At 43.0% G+C, this 22818-nt stretch overlaps 1 protein-coding gene across 6 annotated transcripts in view; it reads left to right on the forward strand.

Moving 5' to 3' along the window:
* The window catches only part of LOC138770541 (uncharacterized), a 139814-nt gene that overhangs the window by 32131 nt on the left and 84865 nt on the right, over positions 1-22818 (forward strand). For 5 of the 6 annotated variants that reach the window (XM_069949657.1, XM_069949642.1, XM_069949650.1 and 2 more), the window contains 3 exons: positions 6424-6764; positions 14402-14443; positions 16545-16844. In XM_069949657.1, the coding sequence (XP_069805758.1) occupies positions 6488-6764; positions 14402-14443; positions 16545-16844 (619 nt within the window). In that variant the 5' untranslated portion in view covers positions 6424-6487. The remainder of the gene's footprint in view (positions 1-6423; positions 6765-14401; positions 14444-16544; positions 16845-22818) is intronic. The other variant, XM_069949655.1, reaches the window with a different exon arrangement.

Genomic DNA, 22818 nt, shown 5'->3' on the forward strand with positions numbered 1-22818 from the left:
GGGGGTTTTGATGGTGGCGGCCAGGGGGGCTGGGGGCCAAATCGCACCTCTGCCCAGGGGCCCATTATGCTGTTAAGACGGCCCTGTGCCCAAAGGCTATTGTTAGCGATAGCTGTGGGGTTAAATCCCTGGCGTTTGTGCCAAGTAAGAATACTATTAGTGTCCTGTTTTTCCAGGCGATGACTCTTCTTGGGGTTATTATATTACATGAATCCCTGGATGCTGGATTATTCGTAGAATATTCCTTCAGCAAATTAACACTTTGAGGACCAGGCCCAAAATGACCCAGTGGACCGCACAAATTTTAGTTTTTGTGTTTTCGTTTTTTCCTCCTCCCCTTCTTAAAGCTCTAGCATTTTCCTTTTTCTATCTACAGGGCCTTGTGAGGGCTTGTTTTTTACAGGAGTAGTTGTACTTTGTAATGGTGTCTTTCTTTCTACCAAAGCATGTATGATGGAACCCCCAAAAATATTATTTATGAAGATATAAGGTGGTGAAATTGTAAAGACAAATGTGATATGGTAACTTTTGGGGGGTTCCTGTGTCTACGTAATGTGCTATATGGTAACAGCGACATAATACCATAATTGTATAGGTCAGCCCGAACACAACCACATGCAGGTTTACACATATTTTGTTATTTTTTTTTTTTTATGAAATCCTTTTTTTTTTTTTTTTTAAATTAACCCCTTCATGACCGGGCTAATTTTCATTTTTACATTTTTTGTTTTTTTTTTCTCCATGCTTAAAAGGCCATAGCACTTGCATTTTTACACCTACAGACCCACATTAGCCTTTCTTTTTGCACCTTTAATTGTACTTTGCAATGACAGGCTTAATTTTTGCATAAAGTACACTGCGAAACCAGAAAAAAATTAAATGTGTGGTGAAATAAAAAAAAAAGTTTTATTTTAATTTTGGCGAGTATTTGTTTTTACGCCGTTTGCCCTGGGGTAAAACTGACTTGTTGTGCATGTTCCTCAAGTCGTTACGATTACAACGATATGTAACATGTATAACTTATATTGTATCTGATGGCATGTAAAATATTCAAACCATTGTTAACAAAATATACGTTCCTTAAAACCGCTCCACTCCCAGGCTTATAGCGCTTTTATCCTTTGATCTATGGGTCTGTGTGAGGTGTCATTTTTGGCGCCATGCGTGTTCTTTTTATCGGTACCTTGATTGCGCATATGCGACTTTTTGATCGCTTTTTATTACAATTTTTCTGGACTTTGGGATTTTTTTACCGCTTAGTCCGTTTACCGTGCGAGATCAGGAATATGATAAATTAATAGTTCGGGCGAATACGCACGCGGCGATACCAAACATGTTTATTTATTTCTTTTTATTTATTACATGGGGAAAGGGGGGTGATTCAAACTTTTATTAGGGGAGGGGGCTTTTTATTGACAACAACACTTTTTCTTTTTTTACACTTATACTAGAAGCCCCCCTGGGGTTAGGGTTATTTCCCCCCCCCTGAGGTTAGGGTTATTCCCCCTGGGGGACTTCTAGTATAAGCACTCTGATCTCTCATTGAGATCTTTGCTGTATAGTTATACAGTATAAATCAATGAGATCGGCACTCGATTGCTTTTGGCTGCTGCAGCCGAAAACAACCAAGTGCCGAGGTGGGATTAGTGCCATTACAGCGCAAACCCCGGCCGGGTAAGGACACGGGGATCGCCCCCCCCCGGGACGTTGTCCGCCACTAGACCACCAGGGATCGGCTGCAGTAAATAATCGGATGCAGCTGTCAACTTTGACAGCTGCATCTGATTACTTAATTAGCGGGCACAGCGATCGGACCGTGCCCGCTAATAGCCGCGGCCCCGGGCTACAAGCGGCACCTGGGACCACGGTGGTTCCCACGGAGGTTCCCCGCTCTTATCTCCCCCACTTGCGCGAGGACGTACAGTTACGTCCTCGTGCGGGAAGGGGTTAATTATTAATAAAATGGGCCTATTGTGACGCTTATAACAGTTTTAGTTTTTCACCTATGAGGCTGTATGGGGTGTCATTTTTTCCGCCATGATCTCTAGTTTTTATTAATACCATATTTGTAAAGATCAGACGTTTTGATCACTTTTTATTATTTTTTTTATATATAATGTAACAAAAAAATAATTCTGGCACTTTTTTCACTCTTTTCGTCTACATCGTTCGCCATTAGTGATGACGCTTGTTATATTTTAATAGATCGGACAATTACGCACGCTACGGTATATTATATGTTTATTTATTTTTATTTATATGTTTTATTTTATTTATATGTTTTATTTTATGTTTTAATTATATAATGGGAAAGGGGGGGGATTTAAACTTTTAAACTTTTTTGGGGAGAGTTTTTTTTAACACACATTTTAAGTCCCCTTGGGGGACTATTGATCAGTGTGATAGGCGCTCTGCTGATAAAGTCTTCCTTTGGCAGACTTAATCCTCAGAGTGCCGATCGTTAAGTGACAGGGGACTGTCACTTACGCTTAAACGCTGCACTTAAGGGGTTAATGACACGCTGCAATGCGATCGCTGCAGCCTGTCATTAATGGTGAGGGTCGGGCTGCTGACTGCAGCCGGCCCCCACCTCCTATGAAGCGTGCTTCGGTCCAGAGTGCGCTTCATAGGAAAGGACGTACCGGTACGCCCAGGGTTGTCTGGGCACAGACTTCCAGGGCATTTCCGTACGTCGTTGGTCATTTAGGGGTTAAAATTCTTTCATAATTTATTGTAAATCTATAAAAGCAACAACCGACGCATTTCGTTCGTTCAGACACTACTGGTTCTAGCATCACTTATATATCGCCTCTACAGAGATGCTACACCAGGGTTAAATTCATTCCTTCACAACCAAACAGGTGGATGTTTTCCCCAGATATATGCAGACCCAAAAACCATGTCTAAGTACCGGTTAGGTTCGAAACATGTCGGTTGTTGCTTTTAAAGATTTACAAACATTTTAAGTAGCTGAAGAGATCGGACTTTCTTTCTTCTGCTGTTTTTCTGATTTTCTCTAACTGGGATATAAAAACTTCAAAAGTGAGTAGCAGCACAAATCTATAGCTGAAAGGCATGTTATCTTGCTGCATTTTCATTGCGTTCACATGGGATGGGAAGGTCGCTCCCATACCCCCCATCAGGGGAGAGATGGAAAACACAACAAGCCATACATGTTATGGATTGCACACTGCATTTGCTTAGTACATTAAACTAGTGTCTTTATAGATGTCTCAACAGCCATAGACCCTGATTCAATTGGATTCACACCTAAATTTTTGTGACAACTAAGCCAAGTGTCAGTAAGGCCCCTTTCACACGTCAGGAAAAACCGGACCCATAGACTTTCATTAGGCACGGACACCCTTCCGGATTTTTCCGGAAGGGTGTCTGTTCCGAAAAATAGAATCGGATTTTTTAGAACCGGTCCTATTTTCGTCCGGAATTCCGGCCCTGACGCCCCCATAGGAGTCTATGGGAGCGCCCGAGCCCCGGAATGTCAGGAAAGCTCCCAGATTCCGGACTGTCTACACCCCCCCCCACCTGTAACCCTCTACCCCCGAACTCACGGGCCTGCACCCGACTCCCTCGGCTGCGCTGCTCCTGGTCTGCCCTGGTTTCCGGGTGGTGCCGTACCGCCACCCGCCACTCCCCTGCACATCAACGCCTGCCGCCCGCACCCCCCCTCCCCCGGAGGGCCTCATCGCCCACTGCCCGCTTTCCCCCCCCTCTCCCCCGCCGGAACACATTGCCGGCCGCCCGTACCCCCCCCCCCCCCCAAACCACATGGCCCACCGCACGCACAACCCACTCCTGGACATTGGCGAACCGCCTCAGCGCCACCAGCAACCGGCGGCCTACTCCCGACAAGCAAGAAGAAGAGGACCTAAACTACTATCCCCCTAAAACTACTACTACAATCGTGTCATGCCGACAAGTCCATGATGGGAGTTGTACTTCTGCAACCTGTGGCCATTCAGGTTGCAGAACTACTCCTCCCATCATGTCCCACTGACAGTCCATGATGGGAGTTGTAGTTGTGTGGGTACGTGTGATGTACACTCACCGGCCACTTTATTAGGTACACCATGCTAGTAACGGGTTGGACCCCCTTTTGCCTTCAAAACTGCCTCAATTCTTGGTGGCATAGATTCAACAAGGTGCTGGAATCATTCCTCTGAGATTTTGGTCCATATTGACATGATGGTATCACACAGTTTCCGCAGATTTGTTGGCTGCACATCCATGATGCCAATCTCCCGTTCCACCACATCCCAAAGATGCTCTATTGGACTGAGATCTGGTGACTGTGGAGGCCATTTGAGTACAGTGAACTCATTGTCATGTTCAAGAAACCAGTCTGAGATGATTCTAGCTTTATGACATGGCGCATTATCCTGCTGAAAGTAGCCATCAGATGTTGGGTACATTGTGGTCATAAAGGGATGGACATGGTCAGCAACAATACTCAGGTAGGCTGTGGCATTGCAACGATGCTCAATTGGTACCAAGGGGCCCAAAGAGTGCCAAGAAAATATTCCCCACACCATGACACCACCAGCCTGAACCGTTGATACAAGGCAGGATGGATCCATGCTTTCATGTTGTTGACGCCAAATTCTGACCCTACTATCCGAATGTCGCAGCAGAAATCGAGACTCATCAGATCAGGCAACGTTTTTCCAATCTTCTACTGTCCAATTTCGATGAGCTTGTGCAAATTGTAGCCTCAGTTTCCTGTTCTTAGCTGAGCGGAGTGGCCCCCGGTGTGGTCTTCTGCTGCTGTAGCCCATACTGTGTACTGTGCGTTCAGAGATGCTCTTCTGCCTACCTTGGTTGTAACCGTTGGCTATTTGAGTCACTGTTGCCTTTCTATCAGCTCGAACCAGTCTGCCCATTCTCCTCTGACCTCTGGCATCAACAAGGCATTTCCGCCCACAGAACTGCCGCTCACTGGATGGTTTTTCTTTTTCGGACCATTCTCTGTAAACCCTAGAGATGGTTGTGCATGAAAATCCCAGTAGATCAGCAGTTTCTGAAATACTCAGACCAGCCCTTCTAGCACCAACAACCATGCCACATTCAAAAGCACTCAAATCACCTTTCTTCCCCATACTGATGCTCGGTTTGAACTGCAGGAGATTGTCTTGACCATGTCTACATGCCTAAATGCACTGAGTTGCCGCCATGTGATTGGCTGATTAGAAATTAAGTGGTAAAGTGCAGTTGGACAGGTGTTCCTAATAAAGTGGCCGGTGAGTGTATGTTGGCATACTAGACCATATTGAGAACACTTTTTTTTCTCATCAGAAAATCCTGAAGGTTTTTCCTGATGATAAAAACGGATTACTGTTAGGAAATCCTGATACTTTCCTGATGACATTTGAGGTCTCCTGATCAGGATTTCCTGACAGTAAAAACTGACACGGACGTGTGAATGGGGCCTAAAGTGGCAAATTCTTCTCTAACTTGATCAGAAAACTTTGCCACTTTTTAGATCAGTAAATAGAAGTAAAGCCACCTTGAATCTGAGCCTTTTTCTGTTCCTTTTAACACCTCATGGATCTTAATTTTGCAGCTGGGGTTGCCAGTCTATTTAACCAAATCCTACTTGACTTGATTTTTTTCTGGTTAAAAATTGTTTTTTATGTGCGCAAATATTTTTCTTTGTGGCTCACTTTTTTGGGGATTCTGTAAAAGACTTAAGAAAATGCTTCTACTGACTTAAGACTTAAGAAAGTGTTTTTCAATGCCTGGAACAAGACAAAGTCAAGATTTTTTAACTAAAAAACGAGCGTTTTGTAGGTGGTTGTTGCAGTAGAGCCCCAATATTCCCACTCCTGTAGCTGGGATGGTATAGCTGTTTTAATGCAGCTCATTTAAAGCTTGGTTCCAACCTGAATTTTACTCCAAAAAATTCAGGAACCAACTGAACTTTGGAAAAGTTTGTTCATCTCTAGTTATAGGGGTGGGAATAAAGCAATTTAAACAAACATTAATTTTTTTTTTTAAAGAAAAAGTAAAAAAAAAAAAAAAAGAAAACTAACACTGTGTAATCAGTAACAGTAACACTGTAATCGTAGACAGTGACAGAATACAAATAACATGTTTTACCCTTACACAAATATTTTTTACACTACAGAAGGTAATGTGGGTACAGGTAGTACTGCCTCCCAGTCTCTCCCTGTAAGTGATGTAGGTACAGATAGTACTGTCTCCCTGTAAGTGATGTAGGTACAGATAGTACTATTTTGCTGTGAAGCTAACTCCTGTTTCATAGGTTTATGTTGACATTTGCTTACCATGTCACTAAACACCTATGTCCGCATTATGTATTGAAAACATCCTGTTAGGTTCTTTTTAAACTCAACCAACTGATAGAGAACAATGACTTCTGTAAATAAAATGCTTCTTCTCTTCCAGGAAAAAATAAAATAATTTCACAAGGGAAGTCACATTATAGGGACCAACTCTCTATACTATAGTGATGGGGCTGACATTACAGGAGGTCCTGGTGACGGCTCTGAAGAAGCTGGAGGAGAAGGGTTTACAGAGATTCATAGAAAAACTGAGTGTCTGGGAAGTAAGAGAAGAATATAAAAAGATTCCAAAGGACGAGCTGCTTGGGAAAGATCCAGAACATGTGGCTGGTCTGATCAACGACTACTATAACTACTCCTATGGGGCTGAGGTGACCCTGGCTGTTCTAGAGGAGATAGGGGAGAAGAAAGTCCGGGAGGAACTCCAGCATGACCTGAGGACAGGTAAGAAGGGATCATCTGTATCTGATACTTATATTATGGAGAATATATCACATATATAACCTGAGGACAGGTAAGAAGGGATCATCTGTATCTGATACTTATATTATGGAGAATATATCACATATATAACCTGAGGACAGGTAAGAAGGGATCATCTGTATCTGATACTTATAATATGGAGAATATATCACATATATAACCTGATTACAGGTAAGAAGGGATCATCTGTATCTGATACTTATATTATGGAGAATATATCACATATATAACCTGAGGACAGGTAAGAAGGGATCATCTGTATCTGATACTTATATTATGGAGAATATATCACATATATAACCTGAGGACAGGTAAGAAGGGATCATCTGTATCTGATACTTATATTATGGAGAATATATCACATATATAACCTGAGGACAGGTAAGAAGGGATCATCTGTATCTGATACTTATATTATGGGGAATATATCACATATATAACCTGAGGACAGGTAAGAAGGAATCATCTGTATCTGATACTTATATTATGGAGAATATATCACATATATATAACCTGAGGACAGGTAAGAAGGGATCATCTGTATCTGATACTTATATTATGGAGAATATATCACATATATAACCTGATTACAGGTAAGAAGGGATACTTTGTATCTGATACTTATATTATGGAGAATATATCACATATATAACCTGAGGACAGGTAAGAAGGGATCATCTGTATCTGATACTTATATTATGGAGAATATATCATATATATAACCTGAGGACAGGTAAGAAGGAATCATCTGTATCTGATACTTATATTATGGAGAATATATCACATATATAACCTGAGGACAGGTAAGAAGGGATCATCTGTATCTGATACTTATATTATGGAGAATATATCACATATATAACCTGAGGACAGATAAGGAGGGATCATCTGTATCTGATACTTATATTATGGAGAATATATCACATATATAACCTGAGGACAGGTAAGAAGGGATCATCTGTATCTGATACTTATATTATGGAGAATATATCACATATATAACCTGAGGACAGGTAAGAAGGGATCATCTGTATCTGATACTTATATTATGGGGAATATATCACATATATAACCTGAGGACAGGTAAGAAGGAATCATCTGTATCTGATACTTATATTATGGAGAATATATCACATATATAACCTGAGGACAGGTAAGAAGGGATCATCTGTATCTGATACTTATATTATGGAGAATATATCACATATATATAACCTGAGGACAGGTAAGAAGGGATCATTTGTATATGATACTTATATTATGGGGAATATATCACATATATAACCTGAGGACAGGTAAGAAGGGATCATCTGTATCTGATACTTATATTATGGAGAATAGTTATCACTATAAAATAGTCACTATATAGATCAGAGTGTAAGAATGATTATGTACATATAAATATGTATCTAGAGTATAGATAATACGTATATATACACACCACCCTCTTACTGGGTCTAGATTCGAGGTTGGGCCAGTAAATGAAATACAAGAGCGAGTGTAATGTAAATCACATATTGTCAGAGTGGAATTTTGCCTTTATATTTGTTATGAGAGTTGTATAAACATATAAAATAGCAGAAATAGATAATAAATCCAAAACAATAAATAAATAAATACAAATGCAATATAACCAATAAGGAATAACCATCACCTTATAGAAAACTAAAATATTTCACCGATTCCAAGAACAGAAATTTCAGGCATAGTTACCATACTATGGGCTTGTGATCACACAGGTCTCCATCTCCTTCCAGGTCTGGTCACTCCTTTCACTGTGACATTCTTCCCCTTCCTGTCCTGTTCCCTCCTCCTCTCTTCCTTCCCTAAGCCATGTTTGACCCGCTTTAAGTACCCATCCTTTGTTTGGACTTATTCTCACAGACTTCCCGTCTCTGCTTCCTTGTCCTAGAACCCTTTGATCACCACAGAGACAATTAGCCAGTTGGTATCACAGTGTTATCTTGCATCTGTAAACACTCTACCTGTGATACCAAGTGACTATCTCATGCGAGAATCTGGGCATACAAGGGGTATTTAGCCTGCATGGACTCCAGATATGTAACAATACACATACATATATACAGATGTAGCCTGTGTCAACTTGATCCCAATGACGCGTTTAAGGGCCCTATTCCACGGTACGATTATCGTTCGCATAATCGTTAACGATAAACAATCTCAAACGACCACTATTGCAAAAGACCTGAAATCGTTCACTCATTTCCATGGAACAATGATCGTTACTTATGATCGTATTTGCGATCGTTTTTTTCTTCGCTATTGCGTTCGTATCTAATGCGAACGACCGAATGATCTCTTATTCAATGCGAACGAGCAACAATAAAAATAGGTCCAGGTCTTATTAAGCGATCAATGATTTCTCGTACGGTCGCTAATCGTTAACTGCTATTCTACCGAACGATTATCGTTTAGATTTGAATGATTTAACGATAATCTGAACAATATTCGTCCCGTGGAATAGGGCCCTTACTCAACAGATTGACTTAACAAAGCTCCCTGATGCAATTGTTACGTTAGAGGTCAGGTTAACCCTGGCTACGTCTGTAGTCCTCCATCTTGATTCTAATAAATAGATACCTTATAAAATATGCCCAATAAGGCTGACTATAAGATATTCAATTCATAAGGTCCATTTCTTACAAGAGGTAACAAGTAATAAACAGATACCCAACATTCAGTGGATCTAATGGTTCCCAAATGTGCAAAGGTGATCATATTAATAACCAGAGGATAATGATGAGCTGACCCAAGGAAATTTGATGTTCCTTCTGCTCACTGTAACACAGGGTAAGCGTGATAAACATTAAAGTGAACAGAATGTTTTTCTTTAGGGGTTTGCCCAGTGGCAATTTTGGGGTCTTGGAAGGGTGGGACAGATATCTAAAAATGGACAGTTAAAAAGTTTTCAAAGGCTGGGATAGGAATACCCCATACCCAGAACTTACTTTTTCAAGTACCTACAGTTACACCATGCATGTGAGGGGGAGGGAGATCTCTTACTTCGGGAAAGGGTTAAAGTGAATGTACCATCAGGCCCGGGCTGAAGCACTGGACGTGGACCGACCCACCCCCAGTGGGAGGAAATCCCCGTCTCTCTATGATATGGTTCCATTGATTCTAATGGAGTTTTGTCATAGAGGGGTGGGGGTGGGTCGGCCCACCTCCAGTGCTTCTGCCCGGGCCTGATGGTTCATTCCCTTTAACATCCCACCTATACATATTGTGGGCTCCTCCACATCCACTTCAGGTTTAATATCCATCCTATACCTTCATCTCCACAAAAAAAATTCTAGAACGACCCCCTTTAAATGTAAAAGAAATATGGGAGGCCGATTTGGGCCCTCTAGGGATGATTTGTGGATGGAGGTTTTTGGTTATGACCCCCAGTTGTTGGTGGGTGAGCAACATCGCATATCTCAATGATATCTTCTGCACCGTGTTTATAGGACTCCAGCCTTCCTGTTAAAGGTGGGGATACAATCTGACGCACTGTGCTCCAGATGTCAGAGGGACGAGGGAGGGATCTTGTACATGTTTTGGCGATGCCCCAGATTAACTAGATACTACAGTAGCAGGATGTTGCCTCCACTATTCATAAAGTATTCTCCATACAACTGGAACAATCACCTTAAAGGGGTATTCCAGGATATTTTGACATTTACTCTACAGATTAGTCTTGTAATATAATCAATTTGTCTCATTAGTTTCTATTACGAATTTTGTCTCTTTCTCGCAATTTTTACATGAGTCACGTGGTCCTGTGACGTCACCGAACCGGAAGAGTGCTGACTTGCCGACTCAGCCGGCCTCTAGTTAGATATTCACTTAGCAGGCTTCAGAGCCTTACAAACGGCCCTCCCTGAGCACGGGACGTCACATGACGCCCTGTTCCAGAGCTGGCCTGTCAGTGTAATCACCTCAATCCTCCCGGCCCCCCTCCCTGTGTAATGATTGCGGACCCCTCAGCCCCAGCCCCCCTCTCTCTGTAAATCATTGCGGACCCCCCGGCCGCGTCCCCCCCTCCCTGTGTAATGATTGCGCCCCCCTCTCTGTAATGATTGCGGACCCCTCCCGGCCGCGTCCCCCATCTCTGTGTAAACATTACGATATACAGATCACTCACCCCCTGGTGTAAGCCTGTTGCATCGCTGGACCCAATTTCGGCGCCTTTCTCAAGCAGCTATCCTCAGCTGACAGGCGCTCTGTGTGAGGCAGGAGAGATTCCTTTCCTGCTTCGTACAGAGCGCCTATAGATCGCCCGATACAACTCAGCTGACAGGCGCTCCGTACGAAGCAGGAAAGGAATCTCTCCTGCCTCACACAGAGCGCCTGTCAGCTGAGGATAGCTGCTTGAAAAAGGCGCCGAAATCGGGTCCAGCGATGCAACAGGCTTACACCAGGGGGTGAGTGATCTGTATACTGTAATGTTTACACAGGGATGGGGGACGCGGCCGGGAGGGGTCCGCAATCATTACAGAGAGGGGGGGGGGGCGCAATCATTACACAGGGAGGGGGGACGCGGCCGGGGGGTCCGCAATGATTTACAGAGAGAGGGGGGCCGGGGCTGAGGGGTCCGCAATCATTACACAGGGAGGGGGGCCGGGAGGATTGAGGTGATTACACTGACAGGGCGTCATGTGACGTCCCGTGCTTAGGGAGGGCCGTTTGTAAGGCTCTGAAGCCTGCTAAGTGAATATCTAACTAGAGGCCGGCTGAGTCGGCAAGTCAGCACTCTTCCGGTTCGGTGACGTCACAGGACCACGTGACTCATGTAAAAATTGCGAGAAAGAGACAAAATTCGTAATAGAAACTAATGAGACAAATTAATTTTATTACAAGACTAATCTGTAGAGTAAATGTCAAAATATCCTGGAATACCCCTTTAAGTTTGTGTCTTGGGTTATGTGGAAGATTTAGATCTGACCAATCTGACCAACCAGCGGTCCCGGATACTGTGTATGGCCGGGAAATTATTAGCGCAATCCTGGCTTGAACAAGTGCCACCGGTCTTAACTACGTTCATAGCCAAAGTAAATTGGCTTATTGCCAATGAGAAATAAGCTTATGAAAAAAGGGAAGCTCAAAAGAAATTTGAAAAAATCGGCCCGATGGCTTAATACACCAGGCTTGGCACCTTCATCGCTCACCAGGGGCAGGACCCTTCCCTCAATGTTCCCAGCCTGGATTATGATGTTTTTTTTTCTTTTTATAGGTGCACAATGGGGAAGGGGAGTCATTATTACTATGGAGGGCACCTCACGGGGAACATTATTACTATGAGAGGTACAGCATGGGGAACATAACTACTATGTGAGGTACAGCATGGGGGACTTAATTACTACGAGGGGTACAGTATGGCGGACTTAATTACTACGAGGGGTACAGTATGGGGGACATTATAACTATAAGGGCACAACCAGGGCTGTGGAGTCTGTAAGCCACAGCTTCGACTCCGACTCCTGAATTTTATCAGGACCGACTCCAGCTACTTCATAAATGGCCGGTCAGACACCAGGGGACTTATTTTTCCAACTAGTGTAGATCTGGCTCAGCGGCTTCAGTGTAATGTCTTACATGATCCTGGGGCGACTTCTGAGTGAATAAGGAAAGATATAAAGCAGCTTCTCCTGTGTGTGCAGTGGATGCAGCCAGTCTCCAGTCTCCATGTCCTGAACAACTCACAACTAAACTAGATGGAGGAGTTGATCTTTTCCCGCTGACAATCTTCAATGTTTCTAACTAATATTCACCGTACACAAAGATACACTAACAAGGCCAGATACCTGTGATATAGAGGGGTCACACATAGTGATATGGAGGGGTCACACATAGTGATATAGAGAGAGGTCACACATAGTGATATAGAGAGGTCACACATAGTGATATAGAGAGAGGTCACACATAGTGATATAGAGAGAGGTCACACATAGTGATATAGAGAGGGGTCACACATAGTGATATAGAGGGGTCACACATAGTGATATAGAGGGGTCACACATAGAGATTTAGAGGGGGGTCACACATAGTGATATAGAGAGGGGTCACGCACAGTGAAATAGAGAGGTCACACAATGATATAGAGGGGGTCACACATAGTGATATAGAGGAGTCACACATAGCGATATAGAGGGGTCCCACATAGTGATATAGAGGGGTCCCACATAGTGATAAAGAGGGGGTCACACATAACTATTACTATGAGGGGCACAACAGGGGATATTATTACTATAAGGGGCACATCATGGGGAGCATTTTTTAGAAGGCACATAAGGTGGTACATTATTACTATGGGGACACAGCAGGGGGGCATTATTACTGTGGAGGCCACAGCAGGGGGTGACATTTTATTTCTTAGCGGCACAGCATGGGGGACTTATTACTTTTGAGAGGAACAGCATTGGAGGCATTATTTGTATGAAGGGCATAGTAGGGTGTACATTATTATTACTATGGAGGGCACAGCAAGGGGGACATTGCTATGGAAGGCACAGGCTCGGGCATTTTTATTATGGGGGACAAAGCAGGGGACATTATTGCTAAATGGCGGGCACAGCCGGAGACATTATTATTGTATAGGGGGCACAGCAGGGGGAATTATTACTATATGGAGGCACAAAAGGGGGCATTATTGCTATATGGAGGGCACAGCAGTGGCATTATTATTGTATGATGGCACAGTAGGGGGCATTATTAGTATATGGGGGCACAGCATTAGCCATTATTACTATATGGAGGCACAAATGGAGACATTAGTATAAGGGGGGCACATCAGGGGGCATTATTGCTATATGGAGGGTACAGCAGCGGCATTATTATTGTATGATGGCACAGCAGGGGGCATTATTAGTATATGGGGGCACAGCAGGAGCCATTATTACTATATGGAGGCATAAAAAAGACATTATTAGTATAAGGTGGGCACATCAGGGGGCATTATTATTTTATGGGGTGCGCAACAGGGGACATTATTACTATATGGGGGAACAACAGGGGATCTTGCATACAGGGGGAACCAACATACCTACCTTCTCACTTTACTGCACATAACACCAAACAGCACTAGGACTACAGTTTAAGACCCTATGGGAGGGAGAAAGGGAAGAAATTTGCTAGAAATGTGTGGAGCCTAAGATATTTGTCTAACAGGTAGTGAAGAGATGAATTGTAGTTGGAAAAAATGTATATCAAACACCAAGCCATGAGGAGGAAGCAGCTGCCTGTAGAGCTCAGAGACAGGGTTGTGTGGGGGAGCAGATCTGCAGAAAGGGACAGAATACTTTTCTTCCATTGAAAATTCCCAAGAGCACAGTGGCCTCCATAGTTTGAAACAACCAAAACTCTTCCTAGAGCTGCTGCCCCTCCAAACTAAGTAATCGGGAAGAAGTCCCTTAATAGGATAAGTGACCATGAACCCAAAAATCCTGTGTGCAGATGGGAGAAACTTCCGGAAGGTCATCACCATTACTGTTTTCCCCTTGTTTCCTCATATTTTCTCTATGATTTATTCAGGAATCAAGATAAGTAAATGAATGAAAGTTCTAAGAGAGTAACATGATTTTTTTTTTAATTTACAGTAGACACTTCAGGACATGGACTGGGAACAGCAATGTATACAGGTATGATTATATTATTTATATATATATTTATTTATATTATATAGTAGTTTCCCGGTATAATCTTATGCATGACACTTTACTATAATGACATTATCGATAGGGCAATGGGGCAATATATGTTGTATCAACTCTGACAATCTACTTGTCCCTTGTCTGTTTTCTTCAATATTTCAGTCATAAATTACATCAGGAAGATTTCTTTATTATTATTTCCTGCATCCCTAGCAGCCACCTTGCTGTGGCTTAGTAGATTGGCCTCTCTGGCAAGAATCCTCCAGTTGTACTGTCGGTATATACTGGTGGGCTCGCTCTAGAAAATTATTGATTTCTTCAGAGGGCCAAAAATAATGGCACTGTGAGCCGGAATTTCAATCTCCTAATGGTTATATCTCCAGCTAGAAATGATGTAAGCGAATGCAGCAGAACTGTATTTGTTGCAAAGTTTGCAAAAATTTGCTTTGTTGACAAAGCGCACTTTTGCACACTTAATTTAAAAATTTACAAAAACTAACATTTTGTAAAAGAAAAATAGCAAAATTAGAACAAAAATATGCTGTATTATGTAAATATATAGTAAAATAACTGGCAGCTGTAATGTGAGGGGATAACATCTAAGGCAATAGAGCCGCTAGCTATTTTACTATATATTTAGTTAATATGTATACGGCATATTTTTGTTCTAATTTTGCTATTTTTTGTTTAAAGTAGCAAAACTAATACGAAAATGTACTATAACTATAAAATATGCGATTTCATTCATTAATTTTTACGGCAATTACCTTTTCAGCACACTCTGTTAGGTTACATTTACACAGAAATATTATCTGACAGATTATCTGCCAAAGATTTAAAGCCAAAGCCAGGAACGGATTTGAAAACATAGGTAAGATCAGTGAACGACTGTTTACACGGAACGAACTGTGAATTTTTTGCGAACGACGATTTATAAACCTGTTAAAAGATCAAAATGAACGATTTTTCGATCTTCGTTCGATCGTTCGCTGCGTTTACATGTACGATAGTCGTACGAATTCGATCGTTATCGTGCAAATTCGCACGATAATCGCTCCGTGTAAACCCAGCATTAGAGTTCACTGAAAAGGTAATTGCCGGTAAATTTATGTATGAAATTGGAGTGGTATAGTGGTACAGCTCACAGTACGTATTAATAAGGGATTAAAGTTATAGGGGTATTCCACTCAAGCATAACTTCTGATATGTTGCTGCTCATGGTGAGAGTATCAATTCCTTCCATGCTTGTTATTATGTATTCAGTCTCCTTCCCCCCAGTTCTGAGCTTTGTGCTTAAGACAAATCTGTGTGAGCCTTTATTTTTTTTGTCTCCCCACCTCTTCTTCTGAGACGGCTGATGTAAACATGTCCCTGACTAGCTTTATCTTTTTTTTTTTTTTTTAATTGCTCATTTTTACCTCCAGCTATGCTGCCCAACATATAATTGGCTCTCTGTATTGCCTGGCTTCACTGGTGACTCATTGCAAGGTGTCAGAAATCACTACGCCTAAATCCCTCCATTCTGAAGTCTTCACTAACACCCAAAATATACAGATAGACGAATTTAGATTGTGAGGCCTAATGGGAACAGGAACCAAATTTGGCAAATCTGGGTAGTGCTGAGGAATCGGTTGGCTATATATATATATATATATTTATTATTACTGTTATTAACCCCTTCCCGCATCAGGGTGTAACTGTATGTCCTGATGCGGGAGGGGCGGTTCATTTAAATGCTCTATTGGCCCCCTGTCCCTGATGTCTAGTGGGGGATCTCCCCCCCCCCCCCGCAATGTGATCAATGAGATCCCTTCTACTGAGCTGGCTGGGGCTCAGCGTCACAATGACTCTGATCCCAGTTCGGCAGTCAATGAATCTGGTCTGCTGCAGACCAGAGTAATACAGCAATGAGCTAGTTTTGCTACGTGTGAACGTAGCCTTAGTTCTGATGCATTTATAGACTCTACAGTCTAATGATTACACAAGGACAATCTCTGGGCCATTATATTATAATAATTAAGGAAAATGAAACCTTCGCAGACATGTAACAATGTTTTGTGTTTCTCCTATATTTCTCCTCTCTCTACAGACAGGGTGAAGTTTATAGACGATCACCGATCAGATCTTATAAGAATGATAACAGATGTAGATCCAGTTCTATGTGATCTCCGGGACCAGAAGCTGCTGACTCAGGAACAATACAATAATGTGATGGAGAAGAGAACATTCCAGGAGAAGATGGAGAAACTGTGCGATATTATGAGACACTGGGAGGACACTGAGAAGTATACGGCGTATACAGTGCTCCGAAAATACAATGAAGAGATCATCAGAGACTTGGAAACGGAGGAGAGGATGTGGAAATATGGTTACTCACAACGTTTTAGGGGTAAGTCTCTCTGTGTGATATTCCATATCTGTTTATCTCTCTGCAAACACATTTGGTCGCATCAAATCCAGAAAAATTGTAATAAAAAGCGATCAAAAAGTCACATATGCGCAATCAAGTTATCAATAGAAAGTACACATCATGGCGCAAAAAATGACACCTCACACAGCCCCATAGACCAAAGGATAAAAGTGTTATAAGGCTGGGAATAGAGCAATTTTAAACACATTTAGGGTGGCATGTATCATCCGGCGAACGGATGATTTTCGGCGGAAAGTGCCGATTTGCACATTTTTTTTATTCGCAAATGGCCGATTTGTGAATAAAATATTCGCAAATCGGCACTTTCCGCCGAGTACGCCAGGGGGCGGAAAGGGGGCGTGTAGTGGGCAGAACGGAGGGCGCGGACTCAGAGTCCGCACGATTTACCATCCGTTCCACCCAAATATACGCTGAAAACATACTCCAGTCCTCAGCTGGCGTAGGTTTTCGCCGGTGCGCACTAGCGCGCACGGGATTTATGTAGAGGCGGTCCGCCTCTACATAAATCTCCGTAGCGCCGGAGCTGCGGGGGCATTTTTAAGTCCGGTGTTAAAAACGCTGGACTTAATAAATGCCCCCCTTAGTTTTTTTTTTTTTTTAAGTGTCACTGTTGTTAAAAAATTTTTTTTGCAGAAATCAATAGTCCAGGCGATTTTAAGAAACTTTGTAATTGGGGTTATTAGCCAAATATGCCATTATCTGCATGTAAAAAACCTTTTCCCAGGTCCCCCCCCTCCTCTCCTTTCTGTCATCCACTCCTCAGAATCAGGAAATCTCGACTGTTTTTTCATCAGTCGGATCTGTCTGGTCTGTGAAGAGGGGAGGGGGGAGGAGCGAGATTAGCAGGCAGCTGAGAGCTGAGAACAAAGGATTGCTCAGAGGGGGAGCTATTCAGAGCCCCATTTAGAGGTCAGAGAGGTCCAAGGTGACTGTCAGATGAGAGACCCTGCAATGTGAATGTAAATTAACTCTTTGTCGTCCTGTTTTTGCTGCCTTTACTTTCTCTCTCCATAGGAAAACCATGTAGACAGTGGGGAGAGCTTCAAACTGATTTTTCATGATAAAAATTCATTTTTTGGGCTAATAAACCCAATTACAAAGTTTCTTAAAATCGCCTGGACTATTGATTTCTGCATAAAAAAAAAAAATAACGGCAGTGACACTTTAACCCCTAGACGACCCTGGACGTAGGGTTACGTCATGGGGAAGTCTGTCCCCAGACGACCCATGACGTAACCTTACGTCATGGGTGTTTCTCCCGCTATGAAGCGTGCTCCGGAGCGGAGCGCGCTTCATAGCAGGTGGGGGCCGGCTGCAAACAGCAGCCGGGACCTCACCGGTAATGACACGCTGCAGCGTGTCATTAACCCCTTAAACGCCGCGATCGCGGCGCGACCGCGGCGTTTAAGTGTAAGTGACAGGGGGAGTCCCCTGTCACTTACCGATCGGGACCCCCGCAGTGTGACTGCGGGGGTTCCGATCGTTGAAACGGACTGCCGGAGGTCTCTCACCTGCCTCCGTGCGGTCCGATCGGCGATCTGCTACACTGAGCCTGCACAGGCAGGCTCAATGAGCAGAGCGCCGATAACACTGATCAATGCTATGCCTATGGCATAGCATTCATCAGTGTAAAAATCAAAGTACTGGATGTACAAGTCCCCCAAAGGGACTTCAAAAGTGTAAAAAAAAAAAAGTTCAAAACACTATTACACTAGCCCAAAACCCCTCCCCCAATAAAAGTCTAAATCACCCCCCTTTCCCATTATATAAATAAAACATATAAAAATAAATAAATAGATAAACATATAATATACCGTAGCGTGCGTAATTGTCCGATCTATTAAAATATAACAAGCGTCATTGTGATCGGTAAACGGCGTACACGAAAAGAGGGGAAAAAGTGCGCAGATTACCGATTTTATGTTACATTATATATTAAAAAAAATCAATAAAAAGTGATCAAAACGTCCGATCTTCACAAATATGGTATTAATAAAAACTAGAGATCATGGCGGAAAAAATGACACCCCATACAGCCCCGTAGGTGAAAAAATAAAACCGTTATAAGCGTCACAATAGGCCCATTTTATTAATATTTAATTGCCCAAAAAAAGGATTTCATAAAAAAAATATATATATAACATTAGAGAATCTGTGTAACCTGCATATGGTTGTGTTCGGACTGACCTATAGAGTAATAATATCATGTCGCTGTTACCATATAGTGCATTACGTAGACACAGGAACCCCCCAAACGTTACCATATTGCATTCTTTTTACGATTTCACCTATTTATATCTTCATAAATAATATATTTGGGATTCCGTCATACATGTTATGGTAAAATGAAAGACGCCATTACAAAGTACAACTATTCCTGTAACAAACAAGCACTTACATGGCCTGTAGATAGAAAACTGAGAGTGCTAGAGCTCTTAGAAGCGGAGGAGGGAAAAACGGAAACACTAAGATCAAAATTTGCGCGGTCCACTGGGTCATTTTGGGCCTGGTCCTCAAAGGGTTAAGTTTTAATTTTTTAAACGCAGTCAGATAAAATAAAAGTCATATAAATTACATATCATTGTAATCGTACCGACTTGTGGAATATGTATAACATATCAGTTTTACCATAGGGCAAATGGCATAAACACAAAAAAAAACATGAAAACAAATTCCTTTTTTTTTCCAATTTCACCGCACATTTAATTTTTTTCTGGTTTCACAGCATACTTTATGGAAAAGTCTGTCAATGTAAAATACAATTAGTGGTGCAAAAAATAAGGGCTCATGTGGGTCTGTAGGTAAAAAAATGCAAGTGCTATGGCCTTATAAACACAAGGAGGAAAAAACTAAAGGCCCAAAAATGAAAATTAGCATGGTCAATGTTAACAGAACTGCAAATATGATACGCAAGCAGAACCTACTACCTAGTAATATGAGAATGAACTATCATCATTGTAATAACAGCACACTATCTACGGGTAACATTGTGAGCACAATGCTGCAAGAGCCTTCAGTAGGACAGCCCCCCCCCCAGTGTAGTCACTCTTACACACATCATATAATAGGCCCAAGGCCTCAAACGGATCCACTGATGTTAATTCATGGATCCAGAGGGCAAAGAGAAGGCCCATTCTTGTGGTGGGCCTTGTAAGAGTGACATAATTATGCCAACTCTTTGGCATTCACCCCCTGAGGAGCGGGGACGCAAGCCAAAAAATTATTTACAGCCTTCCTTAAACGCCCGGAAAGCTTTCATGTCCCCCTCAAACTTGTCAGGGACCGACCAGTCATCTGTCGCAGGGCTGACTCCTGTACCCGCTGAGCAAGGTCCAGAACTAGCCTGTTCAGGCCTTGCATTTGTTCCACCAGAGCCTTCATAGGCTCCATCGTCGGGCTGGCTATTCTGTTAGCACCAGGTATGGCAAGGGCAGTCAGACAGATATAGACAGACAGTGAGCCCTGGCTGTTCCCCCCCTCTGCCCCTGCCTACTTGTCTCCGTCAGCCCTAGGCGGCTGCGGACAACCACGAAGGCGGTCCCTGCCCGGATGTAAGTGGAACACACACAGACAAACAAACACAATAAAGCGTGGTGAACAGTCAGGGTCAGGAACGGCGGGCAACAAAGGTACAAAAAACGGAGGCAGTTGGATAGTCAAGGGTAAGGCAATATGGTCAAGGCAGTCGGCGAAACTGGGAGAACACAAGCAAAGGGCCAGAAAACGAGGAAAAGGTTAGAGTACTACAGGTCACAGCAAGCTATCCTAGCAAAGAACACTAATAGCCAGCACTGTCTGCTGGGCTTACTCACTATTTATGGAGGATCAGGGTCTCAGTCTAGCAGCTGATTGGACCGGCCCCTGATCCTCCATACAGCTCATCAGCACAGAAGTAGGTTAACCCTCAAGCTGCCAAGGCATAGCAAGCAAGATGGGTGGGGCTGAACAAACCTTAAATAAACCTGTGTTCAGACAGGGTTCTAGAACTGCACCAACTCAGCGCCTTCTCGGCCGCACAGCCTGAACCGAGGAGCGCCAGTGCACAGTCTTGACAATACCCATATGTAATACCTTACCTGTGCCAGATACACCTGGAATAAATCAGATATACAGTATATGTAGTGAAATGGGGGCATATTCCATAAAAAAAGAGGTGTAGTTCTTTCCCCGTGCAAGATAGACCCAGAACGATCAGCATTTTTCCACTTATTCCAGGTGTCACTTGCACAGGTAAGGTGTCACACATCGGTTTGTATGCTATATACACACTCAGTCCCCTGAGCACTACAGATAGACCCTGCTTACTACTCCGGGTCTATCTTGCACGGGGAAAGAAATACATATTTGTATCATTATATCAATTGTTAAAATGTGCCATTTTGCTTCCTGCCTCCGGCAGCAAAAGAGCTATAATCGTAGGGGGGTATTTGTTTTTACGCCATTCACCCTGGGGTAAAACGGTCGGTAAGGACGTTAAGAGCGGGGCCGCGCGGCGGCCGCACTCTGAACCGCGGCAGTCCCGGGTGCCGCTTGTAGCCCGGGACCGCAGGTATTAGCGGCACGGTCCGATCGCCGTGCCCGCTAATACAGTAATCGGATGCAGCTGTCATAGTTGACAGCTGCATCCGATTACCGTTTGCAGCGTCATCCCTGGTGTCTAGTGGGGAGACCGTTTCTGAAGCCGGTCAGGGACCGCTCCAAGATGGCGCCGTCCCCGACTCGGCACTCGTTTACTTCCGGCTGCAGCAGCAGAAAGCAAACGAGTGCCTATCTCATGGATCTCTGCAGCATATCTATGCTGCAGAGATCTCTATGAGAGATCAAAGCACTTATACTAGAAGTCCCCCAGGGGGAATAACCCTAACCCCAGGGGGGAATAACCCTAACCCCAGGGGGGGAATAACCCTAACCCCAGGGGGGGAATAACCCTAACCCCAGGGGGGGGAATAACCCTAACCCCAGGGGGGGAATAACCCTAACCCCAGGGGGAATAACCCTCACCCCAGGGGGGGGAATAACCCTAACCCCAGGGGGAATAACCCTAACCCCAGGGGGGAATAACCCTAACCCCAGGGGGAATAACCCGAACCCCAGGGGGGAATAACCCTAACCCTAGGGGGGCTTCTAGTATAAGTGTAAAAGTAAAAAAAAAAGTGTCATTATTAGTAAAAATCCCCTCCCCTAATAAAAGTCTGAATCACCCCCCTTTTCCCAGGTTAATAATAAAAGTAAATAAATAAACATGTTTGCTATCGCCGCGTGCGTAATCGCCTGATCTATTAATTAATCACATTCCTGATCTCGCACGGTAAATGGTGTCAGCGCAAAAAAATCCCAAAGTGCAAAATTGCGCATTTTTGGTCGCATCAAATCGAGAAAAATGTTAATAAAAAGCGATCAAAAAGTCGTATATGCGCAATCAAGGTACCGATAGAAAGAACATGTCATGGCGCAAAAAATTACACCTGACACAGCCCCATAGACCAAAGGATAAAAGCGCTATAAGCCTGGGAATGGAGCGATTTTAAGGAACGTATATTTGTAAACAATGGTTTTAATTTTTTACAGGCCATCAGATACAATATAAGTTATACATGTTATATATCGTTTTAATCGTAACGACTTGTGGAACATATATAACAAGTCAGTTTTACCCCAGGGCGAACGGTGTAAAAACACATATACACTAAAAACACAAAATGTGTTTTTTTTTCAATTTCACCACACATAGAATTTTTTCCTGGCTTCGCAGTGTACTTTATGCAAAAATTCAGCCTGTCATTGCAAAGTACAATTAGTGGCGCAAAAAATAAGGGCTCATGTGGGTCTCTAGGTGAAAAAATGCAACTGCTATGGCCTTTTATGCACAAGGAGGAAAAAACAAAATCGCAAAAATCAAAATTGCCCTGGTCCTTAAAGGGTTAAAATCCCT

Source organism: Dendropsophus ebraccatus, chromosome 1, assembly GCF_027789765.1.
Source record: "Dendropsophus ebraccatus isolate aDenEbr1 chromosome 1, aDenEbr1.pat, whole genome shotgun sequence".
NCBI lineage: Eukaryota > Metazoa > Chordata > Amphibia > Anura > Hylidae > Dendropsophus > Dendropsophus ebraccatus.